At 35.5% G+C, this 15,567-nt stretch overlaps 1 protein-coding gene across 1 annotated transcript in view; it reads right to left on the bottom strand.

Moving 5' to 3' along the window:
- Nucleotides 1-972: 972 nt before the first annotated feature.
- LOC148953325 (uncharacterized) overlaps nucleotides 973-15,567 on the bottom strand; it is a 79,148-nt gene continuing 64,553 nt past the window's right edge. Inside the window, exons 3-4 of the mRNA XM_089087924.1 lie at nucleotides 2,148-2,351; nucleotides 973-1,098 (exon numbers count right to left, since the gene is read on the bottom strand). Of these exons, the coding sequence (XP_088944050.1) occupies nucleotides 973-1,098; nucleotides 2,148-2,351 (330 nt within the window). The remainder of the gene's footprint in view (nucleotides 1,099-2,147; nucleotides 2,352-15,567) is intronic.

A 15,567-nucleotide genomic window follows, 5' to 3' on the forward strand; every position in this document is an offset into this window, starting at 1 on the left:
AGATCTAATACAAATATATATATATATTTGTATTTATTCATTAAAATTCATTTCTTAAATCTCGCCACAACAGTAAATTCTCTCTTACTAGTAAATTCTATTTTCTCCTTCTATAGAAGAAATGTATCCACTTTTATCAGTAATTTTTCCAGAACTCGACCATTTCTTTTTTTTGAAAATCTTTCATTTTTTCGATCGTTCTTAGAGAGGAAGTTTTTTCATTGTTATTAAAAATTTTATTCAAACATATATAGTAATTTTAGCCAAGCCAGTTTTTATTAAAAGTATTTTCAAGACAAAGTAAATTTTGTGAAAGGATCAAGAGGGACATGGTAATTCTAAAGAATTACCGAAGTCAATCTGAAAGGAGCATGGAAACTCAATGGGTCAAAGGATACGATGCGATACAGATATCAAAGCAGTTAGTTGTTCTGATCTTTAAGGCCCTAGAAGACATGGAGACAAATGGGGACTCCGTGGCGTCGTCAAAAGCCAGAATTCTGCTCAATAGCATCTTGAGCTTGGACTTTATAGTGACCCTTATTGTGATGGATTTTTTTTCTGGGGTACACACTGAATTTGTCTGAGCTGCTGCAGTCACGAAACATTGATATGGCTATGTGCATTCAGTGTGTCGAAAGTGTGACAGAGATGTTTCAAGATACACGAAATAGGGCCGAAGAGAAGTTCGGTCAGTTGTTTTCGGAAGTCACATGCATATGCCAAGAAATGGAAATCGCCATTGCCATGCCACGAAAGAGAAATATCGTCACCATCCCACATGATGCCCCGGCAGAAAAGCAGGGAGAATTTTACTATCGAGTTTCCCTTTTCACCCCATTCGTGGACCAGCAATCGTCATACAATCACTCGAATCTCGATTCACAAAGCACAAAGTCATCCTGAAAGGCCTCAGCAGAATCCTGTCAACTTTGGTCGTAAAAGAGCCTATTGGCGATGTTAAAGAACTGATCAACTTATATGCCTCAGATCTAACAAGCTCGGAGTCCGCTGTGAAGGCTGAGCTTCAACTATGGCGGGCTGAGTGACTGAAAATAGCTCTCTGTCTTTTTCCAAGAACGGCAGTGCAGAGCCTGGCTGAGTATGAGCGAGGCATATTTCCCAACGTCCATACGTTACACTGCATTTTCTGTATCATTCCCACTTCTACAGCATGTATTGAGAGATCATTTTCTTCAATGAAAAGGCTAAAAACCTATCTCCGCAGCGGAATGGATGAAGGTCGACTAAATGGCATGGCACTTTTGAATGTCCGTGGAGAGGTTTCTGTATCAGTGGATGAGATTCTGGAAAAGTTTGTTCTTAGCTCTGCCCGTAGGTTGCAATTTGCAATATAGGGCGAGTCTCTATTTCTTGATATGTGTGCTTTTGGCTTTGTAGATGTTACGTAATATAATGTGCCTTTTACATTCTGTTTTGAAGGATTTGCCCCCCCCCCCAAAAAAAACAACAAAAAACAACAAATTCCTGCGTACATGCTAGATTCCAAGAACAAAAATAAGGTGAAAGGATATGTCGCAGTGTCAATATGGGTGTAGAGGCCAATACGAAATTTAATTTCCAGGGAGGAGGGCAGCAAAGCTTATGACTCCCTTGTTGGTATTTCTACATTCCCCCGCCCCTGAAATAGATATCTTCGTATAAATTTTTCAGTAATTTTAGATCATAGTAAAAAATAATCTACCTCACCAAGAACAATCCAAATCACATCAAAATATTGGGTGAATATTGAAAATCTCTACAAGATTATGTTAAAAATATATATTTTTCTTTTAAAGTAGATTATCTTATTTCTCAAAGCAAAGATTTTTTTCAATTTCTATTTGTTTATCAGAGTTCTTTTTTTTTAGTCTTTTCAAAACATCCACATTGGAGCAAATTTAGACTATTATATTTTTTTTCGATGATTCCAGAAGCAAAAATATGATGGAAGGATATGTCACAATATCAATATAGGATGTAGGGGTGGAGACAGATTTCAAGTTTCAGGGGGAGCATCAGCAAAACTCATGGTTCCCCTATTGGTATTTCTCATCTTTCCACCAAAGAACTATTTTTGACCTTCTGGGACATATGGCCCTATGCCCCATCCTGGATATGCCCCTGATTCAATGTGATATATTTACCTTTCCACAAGTTTTGCACCGGCCAGAATCGGACCTTCGATGTACCCAATGATGGGGTGTGGTGGTATTTTCCCTGTACTGCCGCACATCAACATCGCGAAATGTTGGTTTACAGCCAAAATTTGTTTTGTCCATTAAATGTGGTATACATGAAACATGACAGACAATACGACATGCAGAACATTTCATCCTAGGCCCAGATTTCTAAAAAGCAAGCAAATATTAGCAAATAAAAATACTTCCATATACTACACAAAATTCACTACCTTCCAACTATCAGTTCCAACTAATATATCAGAAAACTTTAATATATAATAACTATTGATAATAATGCCTACAAAACGTAAGATACATTTTGTGTAAAGAGCAGAGGGTGAAAGGTGGGGCAGCTTCCCGCTTTTTAGAATAGCCTGGTTTAGGTTTCATATGTTGCTTTAAACTTTCATTCGGAAACACTTTTTGTTGTATAAAAACCTGCCCTTCCTAAAACAAACAAAATAAACAATAATACAACTGAAAACTAGTCATTTTTTATAAGTATTTTTTAATTTGCTGGTTTTACATTATCAATTATGTTATTTTCCTTTTTTTTATTTTTTTGCTTTTTCTTACTTTTTCTTTTTGTAGGTTATTTTTACTCTTAAGACCATAATCACTCTAATGCCCTAGCGACATTTGAGGTTTACGATAAACAAAACATAATTTAAACAGTTTGTCTCTCTTGTCATTATAACATTGAAAAATCAAAATTGCTGAAACTTTCCAATATCAATATCATTAAATTTAAAAAAATTAATTTAATTTCATTAACCTGATAGCTGCAGTAAGTATTTGGTATTACTTTAGTGGTTGAACACTTATAAAGCAAACATGTGAAATAAACAAAAATAGTACCCTTAGAATCCGTGTTTTATATTCTTTTTAAAATTGCGATTACTTTTCTGACGATGCACCTCCCCCCCCCCTTGAGGGTCCCATATATAGCCCTGATAATATATCTCTCAACAGTTTTGAATCTTGTGATACGTCATCTCCTTTGTTAAAACGGATTTTCTGCATTCTTGGCTTGATGAAATACTGTTTCGTCTAAGTGATAATTGTAATAGTTAATATTTGTAATATAATAATAAGATTAATATATTGTTATATTAAAAATAATTATTATAGTTTATTATTATATTATATTATTATATTATTTGTTATCATATTATTAATGATGTATATATATATATATATATTTATTTATATATTAATTATTATTATATTATTAATACATTAACATTAATATAATAGTTAATAATTGTAATAGATAAATACATCATTTGAAATGACTTCAAAAAGAGGATAGCAACAGATGAAAATATGGTAATTTATTTAATAGAAACATGTTGCATATTATAAAGTAAGAATTTCACTTTTTTGGTGTTTTTCTTTAGTTTTTTATATATCCTAAGGCTATATCCGGGACCATTCGAGAAGGAGGTGTGATCTGCATTGCGGAAAAATCAACCATAATAGCTGGAAAGAGCATTAAATAAGGAATCAGATGGTATTGCTTTGATTTATTTAACATTTTTCCTTTAGTCACTAAAGTAAAACCATGTGACATATGCAGTAAATTTTTATCCATATTCCCTTTCTTTAAAATACATTTCTTTTAAATGAATACAAAAATCAGAAGCTTAATAATTTATAGATTCGTCAATTCAAAATATTGCTTCAACAAATTAAACAGATTGATTCAGAAATTACCACTGTTTATTTCCAGGTTTTTCTAAGCATCAATTTTCTACATGTTCGGATTAAAAAGAATCAAAAGCAGAAATTTTTGACACTACAGTTTCCTTAAAATCAGCGGCGGTTTTGGCCTCTCTCGCACCCAGCGCAAAATGTTGATGAGCACCCCCCCCCCCCATTTTATCAAGCCAAATTATAATAAAATGTTCATTTATTAACAAAATTATTTAATTATTATTAATTATTTTAATCATTATCATTATTTAATCGTTATTATTTAATTAATTTTTCTTTTGTTTTACTTATAAATTAATAATATTAATTATTTTCCTTTTTTGACAGCGCCCTCTACTTTATTTATTAAAAACTTAAAATTTCAAAAATTACAGAATGATTACAACCACATTTATTTCATTGAAATAAATATTTCAGATAAATAATTGCATTTATTTGAAATTTTACGCCCCCTAGTCAATACCTCCCTCTTTACGCTAAAATTCGAATTTTGTTCCAATTCTTTAAAAATGACCCCTTAATCACAAAGGCTGTTAATTAGAATAAATAGCTTTTATGAAAGTACTAAAAGCTCTTTGGCTTAAAGAGCGAGGTATTGACTAGGGGACGAACCCAATCATATATGTATTATTTTCTGTTCATTTTAAGTTTTGATGTTGCTCCTTACTTTCAGTTGAAAAACATGTTTTCTTAATTTAATTACTGATCTTTTTTTTAAATTATTTGAAAAAAACTACGTTTTCTAAAGAGTTAAAGAGGCTGAGTTACAAGGTCGAACCTTAAAACGTACAGGGATTAGGAGGCACAGTTGGGGGGCTGCCGCCCCCAAACCCCCGCTTTCGCAGCCTTTAAATAAAAAAAAAAAATTAAACTGAAAGTAAGGAGCGACATTAAATCTTAAAATGAACAGAAATTATTCCGTATATGAAAGAGGCTGCGCCCTCCTCAACGCCTCGCTCTTTACGCTAAAGTTTGACTTTCTCACAACTTTTTGTTTAAACAATAAAAACTTTAGCGTAAAGAGCGAGGCGTTGAGGAGGGCACAGCCCCTTTCATATACGGAATAATTTCTGTTCGTTTTAAGATTTAATGTCGCTCCTTACTTTCAGTTTAATTTTTTTTTATTTAAAGGCTGCGAAAGCGGGGGTTTGGGGGGCGGCAGCCCCTAACTGTGCCTCCTAATCCCTGTACGTTTTAAGGTTCGACCTTGTAACTCAGCCTCTTTAACTCTTTAGAAAACGTAGTTTTTTTCAAATAATTTCTGCACGTTTTTGTACACTTTATTACTTATTATTGCTTGACTAACTGTTAGCTGATCGTGTCAGGAGTTGAAGTTGGGGGGCTGCCGCCCCCAAACCCCCGCTCTTGAACATTCTTGTGTTAAGGCTTTTAATTCCTGATTACTCAAATCACGTCGTACAGGGTGCCTCCTAATCCCTGTACGTTTTAAGGTTCGAACGTGTGACTCAGCCTCTTTAACAGCCCCCCCAACTGTGCCTTCTAATCCCTGTACGTTTTAAGGGTTGACCTTGTAACTCAGCCTCTTTAACTCTTTAGAAAACGTAGTTTTTTTCAAATAATTTCTGTACGTTTTTGTACACTTTATTACTTATTATTGCTTGACTAACTGTTAGCTGATCGTGTCAGGAGTTGAAGTTGGGGGGCTGCCGCCCCCAAACCCCCGCTCTTGAGCATTCTTGTGTTAAGGCTTTTAATTCCTGATTACTCAAATCACGTCGTACAGGGTGCCTCCTAATCCCTGTACGTTTTAAGGTTCGAACGTGTGACTCAGCCTCTTTAACAGCCCCCCCAACTGTGCCTTCTAATCCCTGTACGTTTTAAGGGTTGACCTTGTAACTCAGCCTCTTTAACTCTTTAGAAAACGTAGTTTTTTTTCAAATAATACACATAAACAGGTTAGACATGCTTTGTTATGAAATTTGACGCGCAGATATTTTCATAACAAAGCATGTCTAACCTGTTTATCTGTATTATTTGAAAAAAACTAAGGTTTTTCGTAAATATAAATTCGGTGGATAATTTTTTCGGTCTGAAAATATCAAAAGGCCCTAACAGGTCGAATTCTGCTTCAAATGAGTCCTCATTCAACCGGATCCGTGGCCAACTGTGGCCTGTAGGCGTGGCTAAGAAAAAAAAAGAAATGATGAATTTTAAGTGGCTATATTTGGTTTTTTGAAAACAGGGAAGGAGTGATCGGATTGAGATGAAATTTCGAGGATAAGCTCCCGGGCCCTAGGAAAGCTTAACCTCTAAATTTCAGCCCAATCGGGCAACGTTAAAGGGGGGCTGTGGTGGGAGGGGTCCAAACTTCCGGCCCAGTTTACCCCATGAAGATAAAGTCGGAGGAGGATGAAATTTTGCAAGTTTCTTAGTTTGAGCTTGGGCTACAAAATGCGATTACCGCCGTCTCTCTGCAACCTCTAGGACCTGAAATCGCTTAACATTGTGGTGGGTCGCCTCTTTATAGAGGCACAAGTGTGCCTCCTTGATAATGCTGGGAAATCCGGCACCCCGTTCATAGTAATGTCCCTTCCCCCATGAAAACTTCCCCCATGAAAAGATTCTCCCATATAACCGTTCCAATGAGCCCTCCCACGATTTTCTAGGACCACTGGGTCGATACGATCACCCCTGGAAAAAAACAACAACAAATAAACAGGCATTCATGATCTTTCTGAAGGCAAAAGAACAAAATTCCACATTTTTGCAGATAGAAGCTTGAAACCTCTACAGTAGGGTTATCTGATACGCTGAATCTGATGGTGTGATTTTCATTAAGGTTCTATAACTTTTAGGGGGTCGTTCCCCCATTTTCGAAAATCAGCCAAATTTTCTCAGACGCGCAACTTTTGATGTGTAGAACTAAACTTGATGAAACTTGTATATTTTGAATCAGAATAAAAATCTGATTCTTTTGATGTATCTATCGGTATCAAAATCCCGTCTTTTAGAGTTTCGGTTACTATTGAGCCGGGTCGCTCCTTACTTACAGTTCGTTACTACGAACTGTTTTGCAGATCTTATTTTTAACCTATATTAGCCTTGGGGTATTGTTTGTTGTTGTTTTTTGATGTTATGAAAAAAAAAAAAAAACTGCTCGAAATACAATCTTATTTAGTAAATCGCAAATGGTATCCGGCGTTTAGACGGCTAAGGCCAGTTCTGCTCTTATTGGAATATCTGTTTGTTATATGTTTGACAAAATTATTCATTTTCGTTTCTGTTCGGCCTAGGACTCACATAAATTATCCATAGCGTTGTCTGCTGTCTTTATGTTTGATGTAATTTAGTCTAATTTCCTTTCGTTTTGGGTTTCACTTATTTAATCATAGTAATTGCAGTTTTGTAAGTTCGAGTTATTACGTGACTCATTTTTGAATAGACCTGTTTTTAAATTAATTATCGTAAACAGCAGGATAAAGAGGGCAGCAGCCCCCCCCCTTTAGCCATTTTTCATTAAGTTTTAACGTTGCTTTAATTTTACATTTGAAAATTTTTTTTTTTTTTACTAACCTACCCTTCCTCGAAATAATACATAATACAAATATATATTAGTCACATTGTTCCATGATTTTTTATTTTGCTGGTTTTACTTTAAGCATAATCTTATTTTCGTTTTTTCTTATTATTCTCTTATTTTTTTATTTTCCTTTTTTTGTATGTCATTTTCATTTTATTATTTTCCTTGTGTCTTCCGAACAACATTCGATGATTCATATCGCCTTTCTATTTTAGTAAAAATTCCCTGAAGATCCGAGGGGAAAGTTTGGGGAGAAAAAGGAAGACATGAGATTAGAGAAGGAAAGCAAAAACACTCCAAGTCCCTAAAGTTGGGCCTTTGCTCCTATTAGTGATGTTGGAACCTCATTTAGGAAAAGAACAAAGAAACAAAAAGGACATTGTTAGAATTCTAAATTGGTAGCAAGTGTTGTCTCATTTGGAATTATTTCGTAAGTGTGAAAGAAAATAGACATTTTACAAATTTAACGAAAGTCTTTCAGAGTTCAAATTGAGCATTTACTAAAAGCAGCTGTGTAAGCTCGTTTTCCTGTCACATGTCCCTTGCGAAATCTATTCTTCAGCGTAGTTTTTTGCGAAGGCTTTCTACTAAAATACACATTATAAACCTGTTTTTACACGTTACTGAGCAACTTTTGGAAGAAAAGACTATTCTCTCTCACATAGTATTTCTCTCTCTCTATCTCTCCTTCCTATCTCTCCCTCTCCTTATTCTCTCTCTCTCCCTTCTCAAAGGTAGTGACAAAGAACATTTATCAATATGTTAAAAATCTAGTTTTTCAGGGTGAGCCTGATATTAGATTTAGTTGTCTTGTTTCCATCTGCTTACTATTTAAGAGCACACGGATTTAAGTTCTAAGACATACGAATCACAGTAAAAACTCCTCACCTTCAAAATCACATAGGCTCAAATTCCTCATGTACTTTACGCTCACGTTACCAAGGAATATCCTTTTTTCTTATCTTTGCCCCCTAGATCTATCTTAGGTCTATCCATACCTGAACACTACGACTTTCTAAGATTTTTTGTATTGTTCTGAAATTATGAAGTTTTCAGTGCAGCAAAATATTTTCGTCAGTGCTGCCACGTTCAACCATGAAAATAAAAAAGCAAAAGTAATTAATTAGCGCTTGTCGTCCCTGAAAATCCGAACATAAACAATTTGTTGGTTCCCAAAAACAACTTTCAAAGGAAAGCTACAACTTCTTAAGCCGTTTGATGGTATATCCTTTTAGATCATTTTTTAGAGATTTTCCCCACGTTTCTTTTTGTCACCCGCTAATACCAAAATACCAAAATGTTAAAAGTACAATAGCCAAGGCCTAGTGTGTTTTTTTCACAATTGAAAAAAGTTTTGAAGAATAGGAAGATAAGTGTATGAACCAAGATTAGAATATTAGAAGCTAAAGTGATGACGATGATGATGGTGGTTAAATATGGTTCTGAAGCAAGGGCACTCCCAAAAACGGAGGAGGATCTGATAAATATTTTTCAGAGAAACTGCCTACGGATTGTTTTGGATACCTGACTGACTGGCCATATTTTAAACAGTAGGCTGTACGAAAAGTGTGGTTTAATGTCGCTTTTTAGGGCAATAATGAGACAAAGGTTGAGATGGCTAGGGCAGGTTCTGCAATTGAAAGACGATATATTGCCAAAGATTGTCCTTTTCGGCCAACCGCCCAGGGCTAAACGGAAAACAGTCCGTCCTCGTTTGGGGTGGGAGGATGTCGTAATGGAAGATTTAAGGGAAATGGCAATTCCTGGGAGGTCTTAAAGAAGGAGGCTTTGAATAGGTTGAGATGAACTAAAAGCGTGCGTAGCTGTGTTGACCTCAGGCAGCTTGGTCCTCCTGTGAGTTGTTAGTAGTAGTAGTAATACCAACAACTACATAACTATTATCTATAATTTGTCTCGTTTTTTTAGATGCCATATGGTTGTTTAAGTTTAAGCTGAACCATCATTTTCATTTTTCACTGTCCTTGGTACTTCAAGAGTTTAATGTCTCTGTCGCGCAGCTGCAGATCTGCAGATCTGCACAGCTGCTAGTCTCTGTAGACTTAGTCTCTGAGCCAAGGAAGAGTATGTGGTAAGTTGAATCTATTTATGTTCCAAACAATTGCGGGGTTTGTGGGAGGATGTTTCCATAGAGGAAGTTTTCATGGGGGAAGGGACATTGCTATGAAGGGGGCGCCGGATTTCCAAGCATTATTAAAAAAAAGATGAGAAATCAAATTTTAAAAAAACAAGTTTTTCAACTGAAAGTAAGGAGCGATGTTAAGACTTAAAACGAACAGAAATTGTTCCGTATATGAAAGGGGCTGTCCCCTCCTCAACGCCTCGCTCTTTACGCTAAAGTTTGACTTTATCACAACTCTATTTTTTTTAACAATAAAAAATTTTAGCGTAAAGAGCGAGGCGTTGAAGAGGGGACAGCCCCTTTTATATACGGAATAATTTCTGTTCGTTTTAAGATTTAACGTCGCTCCTTACTTTCAGTTAAAAAAAAACTTGTATTTTTATTTAATTGCATACAAGTTCGGTTGCAACCAGCCAATTTGGTTTAGAGACAAAAATTTAATTCATTTTTGAGGCAGACTTACCATTTTTTTTTTTTTTTTTTTTTTTTTTGAAAGAAGTTTCAGAATGAGCAAAGAAGGGACACTTTTTGTATCCCTCCAAAGAACTGGTAGATGAGCTTGACTATAACTCAAATTAAAAGATTTCAGTTCTAGCTGCTTTCTAAATTATATTAAGCTGTTCAATCAAGTTGTTCTTCAAGTTTAAATGTTTAGATATGGTTGAAATTCAAAGAAAGGAAAGAAAGTAGGTGCACCATCGAAACCGAGAAGATTCCAGCAAGTAAGAGTATAATAAACTAGAAAAACACTAGTACGTTTTTCCGCAGTAACAGAACCAGAATCAAAATTAACATGGGTTTGGTCTGAAAAAAGTGTCCAAAGCGGCTTTTTTAGACCCTAAAGCTGGTGCCGCTCAAGGTGAAAATATGTCAAAAAATCCGAAAAGCATCCCTTTGGCAATCCTGATTTGAGCACCCCTCACGAAATGGGTACATTTAATTTTTCTTTGTTCGGTGTACAACTGATTAATTCATTCCTTGTGAGCCCACATGTGTATGCGTAAAAGAGGTTTTGGACCGCTGTGCTAGTTACTGAACAACCATTTTTTCCAGCCCAAGAAGGTTTTTACGCAGTCAAAATGGGCATGCCCAAGGACCTAGCCCTACTTTTTTCTCGTTGCACATTTTTCTTTTTATTCATAGCAAATTTTATAAACGAAGAAAAGCTTTAGTAGAATTTCTCTCAATTTGATTGTCAAACATTTTATTTGTAAAAATTATTTGTATAATTATTTGTAAAAATTTTATTTGTAAAAAATACACAAAACATTCTTATTTGTTTCTTTAACTTTTAAAACTTAAATTCATTTTTAGATTATTTTTTTAAGCTAGAAAAGTATTTATAAAGTGCACTACCCGGGAACATCATAGGCCGCGCAATAGCGCTGCATAAGTAAAGAACGATGTTGGCACAATGTATTGTTTTGCTTTTTTCTAGACCAGGGCACTTCGTATCGAAGGCTCATTCAAAAAGGGCTCATTCAATTGGAAATTCGAATGGGTAGTGCTCTTTTTAATAGTCGAAAGTGATTGGAAGGCTACTAACACCCCTCCACGCCCGCCATTTCCTCAAAGACATACAATCAAAATTTTGAGATAGTCATTTTGTTCAACGCAGTTGAAAGTTCTGGAAATTATATCTTTGAGGACACCCCCCCCACAGTCCTCAGGGCAAGGGTTATAAATTATGCCCTGGGGGCATATAAGGTTTTTATTGAAAGCTTTGCCGTAGAAACTTAAAAAAGGCTCATTCGATTGAAAATTAAAAGGGTCACTGCCCTTTTTAACAGTCGAAAGTGATTGGAGGGCAACTAACCCCCCTCTCACGCCCACCTTTTCCTTCAAACATATCGAATCAAAATTTTTAGATTCAACGTTCAAAATTTCGTTCAACGTAGTTAAAAGTTCTGGAAATTAGGTCTTTGAGGCTGAACCCCCACCCCCACAGCCCTCAGGGCAAGGGTTGTAAGTTATGCCCTTGGGGCATATAAGGCTTTTATAGAAAGCGTTGTCGTAGAAACTTCAAAAAGGCTCATTTGATTGGAAATTGAAATGGCTAGTGCCCTTTTTAATAGTCGAAAGTGAATGGAAGGCAACTAACATCCCTTCGCGCCCACCATTTCCCCAAACAAATCCAATTAAAATCTTCAGAGAGCCATTTTGTTCAACGCAGTTGAAAGTTCTGGAAATTATATCGAAAGGACACTTTCCCCACAGTTTTCTGGGCAAAGGTTAAAAGTTATGCCCTGGGGAATATAAGGTTTTTATTGAAAGCTTTGTCGTAGAAATTTCAAAAAAGGCTCATACGATTGGAAATTCAAAGGGTTAGTGCCCTTTTTAATAGTCGAAAGTGATTGGAGGGCAAATAACCTTCCTCTCACGCCTATCATTTCCCCAAAAACATGAAATGAAAATTTTGAGATATCCATTTTGTTCAACTCAGTTGAAAGTTCTGAAAATTAGGTCTTTAAGGATGAACCCCCCCCCCTCCCACATCCCTCAGGGCAAGGGTTGTAAGTTACGCCTAGGGGACATATATGTTTTTATAGAAAGCGTTGTCGTGAGAAACTTCAAAAAGAGCTCATTCGATTGGAAATTGAAATGGCTAGTGCCCTTTTTAACAGTATAAGGTGATTGGAGGCCAATTATCCCCCCTCTTACGCCCACCATTTCCCTAAACACATCTAATCAAAATTTTGAGATAGCCATTTTTTTAACGTAGTTGAGAGTTAAAGAAATTAGTTCTTTAAGAATGACACAACCCTCAGGGTAAGGGTTGTAAATTATGCCCTGGAGGCATATAAGGTTTTTTACTGAAAGCGGTGTTGTAGAAACTTAAAAAAGGGCTCATTTGATTGGAAATTGAGAGATCTAGTGCTATTTTTAATTGTTGAAAGTGATTGAAGGGCAACAAACCACCCTCTCACAACCACCATTTCTCCAAACACGTCCAATCAAAATTCCTAGATAACCCTTTTGTTCAGCGTAGTTTAAAATTCTGGAAATTAGGTCTTTGAGGATGACAACCCCTCTCACAACCCTCAGGGCAAGGGTTGTAAGTTATGCCCCGGGGGCATATATGGTTTTATAGAAATTTTTGTCATAGAAACTGCAAAAAGCGCTCATTCGATTGGAAATTGAAAGGGCTAGTGTCCTTTCTAATAGTCGAAAGTGATTGGAGAGCAACTACCTCCTCTCACGCCTACCATTTTCCCGAACACATTCAATCAAAATTTTTAGATAGCCATTTTGATCAACGTAGTTCAAAGGTCCAGAAATTAGGTTTTTTAGGATGACAAACCCCCACAGCCCCCTGGGCAAAGGTGGTAAGTTATGCCCTGTGGACATGTAAGGTCTTTTTAGAAACCGTTGTGGTAGAAACTTCAAAAGGGGCTCATTCAGTTGGGAAATGAGAGGGCTAGTACCCTTAATAGTAGTCAAAAGTGATTGGAGGGCAAATGCCCCCGCACGCCCATAAAGATTTTTATAATCGAATAAACTATTTTTTATCGTTTATCCTCTCATCATCCTTTGGTCCGTCTATTCGGTTAATTTCATTGTAGTGTTTATTATCATTTGTAGTGTATTTTTTTTAGTGTTTTTTATTTGTAGAGTTTTTCATCTGTAGTGTATTTCATTTTCTCTTTTGTCTTTTTTTGTGTTACTCCACAAGTGTCATAACTTGTTATGACTTGGGTTATAAATCATTTATTATTATCATTTACCCAAACACTTCCGTTAAACATTTGGGTAGGAACGATTTGGTTCCGTTCAACATTTGGGTAATCACTTGCCTTCAAACTTACACTCACTCACTCCCTAACTCACATTCAATCACTCATTCTCACTCGCAGTCACATCCAGGTGGAAGAAGTGGTCTTACATAATTCGGAGCGGGCTAGTGCGACTGGAAATCAAAAGTTCTTCAAAATAAAATTCAAATGAATATGTATTGTCAGTTTAATATACATATGCTTATATTCATTCCTTAAAACATTAATTAATTTTTGATTTCTTAAAGTTATAAAAGTGAAAACGTTTAAAAGAAATTTTTTTCGGTAAAGTAAAAACTATATTCTGGCTTTTAGAAAGTATAAGAGTTTTGAACTCTACTCATATTAATTTCTCCAAGTTTTGAGTTTGAATTTGTTATTTATTTTAATTGCTGTTCGTTTTGGGTTTCATTTATTTATTGATACTGATTTGTGGTAATTGTATGCTTGGTAGAATATTTGACTGTTTTTGTTCATTTTTGGTTTAATGTAGTTCTTTACTTAAAAAAAATTATTTTGTGGAAAAAGTTTTTTAATTAATTTCTGTTTGTTTTATATTGACATGGTCTTTTTCAGGGAAAAAGAAAATAATAGTTTGAATCATTCCGGTTTTCCTTTAAAAATTTATAGTTGTACCATGAGTAGTATGTGATATATTTAAAATACGAAAAAAAAATTCTTTCTTTCTAAAGATAATTCCGACTTCCTCTAATTAAGTTTAAATCTCGTTTCAAAAAAAGAAAATTTCTTAATCATCAAAAAGAGAAACTGTATTTTAGCCTCAGCCGAATAACGACGCTTTTTGTTTTTCAATTTCGCTAAGATATTTGGTAATAAAAAAAATCAATAAATACAGCGTTCACTGGAAGCTTAAGCTATAAGATCAGTATCAATGTTTAATCATCAAAAATATTTTAAGCGAATTATTGGATAGAAAGTTAGCATGATGAAGTGATTTCGGGCAAATAATGTTAATGTGGTGGGCCCCTCCAGAGAAATTGGGCTAATTGTAATATAGCTCTTAGAGCGCAGAACCAAAACTACGTTTTATAGTGTTGTAAAAGTGTTTTTTCGGGGCATTCGTGGATCAGAATTATTATTATTGGCATTCGTATGGATTGAACTTTCAGAACTATTATTGGACATTCATTTTGTCAGAATTATCATTATGCAGTCATTGTAGAGAAATTGTAATTATTTTCACTATCTCTGCTGTTGTCAGTTGCAATGAACCATATCTTTACATTCAAATATGAGTATCAATAAAACAATTGCTTTTCTATTTTTTTTTTTTTTATTTGTGTGTCTATATCTAATTGCACAGCAGGTAACTAGTTCGCGCGTCTCCATCGGTAGCGCTCTCTAGGGAATCTGATTTCTACATAACATTAGAGGTATTTGACAAGAAGATAACTCGAGGAAAAGAGGTTACATTTATATAGTTACACATTTTATTTTCTCTCTAAGATTGAGAGTGGCGCGGTCACCCATTTACTTTACTCCCCATTGCTGTGGCGCAATCCTTGATGGCACAATCTTTAGCGTAACACGTGACCCTATCGGAAAACTTACAAGGTGTAAGTTCACAGCTTCAAACCCTAACGTCGTAGCTGGGGCGATCAGTATACAGGGTAAATCCCCTTTACATTACATTTAGCGCTGTCGATCATTATTGCCACAGGGCTACCCCCAACCTTTAACGCCAAAAGTGGCGCGATCGTAAACTTGGAGGAAAACATGCGAACTAGCTATGCTACAAACTACGCAATTTAAATTTAAATTTATATCATTGAAGAGATACAGACTTATAGAAAAAGTAGGCCTATAACCGCTAAGCTAATACAGGAAATCCCTTTAAAAGATCACATAGGAGATAATAGCCTCCCCCAAAAGAGGTGAACTGAAAAATAAATTTATTTTGAGTTATTCAAACGCAAAAATGTCAGAAGAATTAAGCAAACTATTAACGGCGCAAAAGTTGGTCGCGAAGAATGTAGAAATAGCAAAATCTATTCCGCAATACGATGGACAAACAGATATCGACGAATTTAATATCCAATTGGCCCAGTTTGTAGAGTTAACAAAAACAAAGCTAAAAACGTTAGTCAGCATGCTCCTATTAAGATTAAAAGGGCAGGCCTTAACCTTCCTAAAAAAATAGCCTAGACAAAACAAATGCAAACTTGATCTTCAAGGGCTATCAGGCATCTCCAA

This window comes from Artemia sp. Qi Xiang Cuo, chromosome 4, assembly GCF_049724085.1.
Source record: "Artemia sp. Qi Xiang Cuo chromosome 4, ASM4972408v1, whole genome shotgun sequence".
Taxonomy (NCBI): domain Eukaryota; kingdom Metazoa; phylum Arthropoda; class Branchiopoda; order Anostraca; family Artemiidae; genus Artemia; species Artemia sp. Qi Xiang Cuo.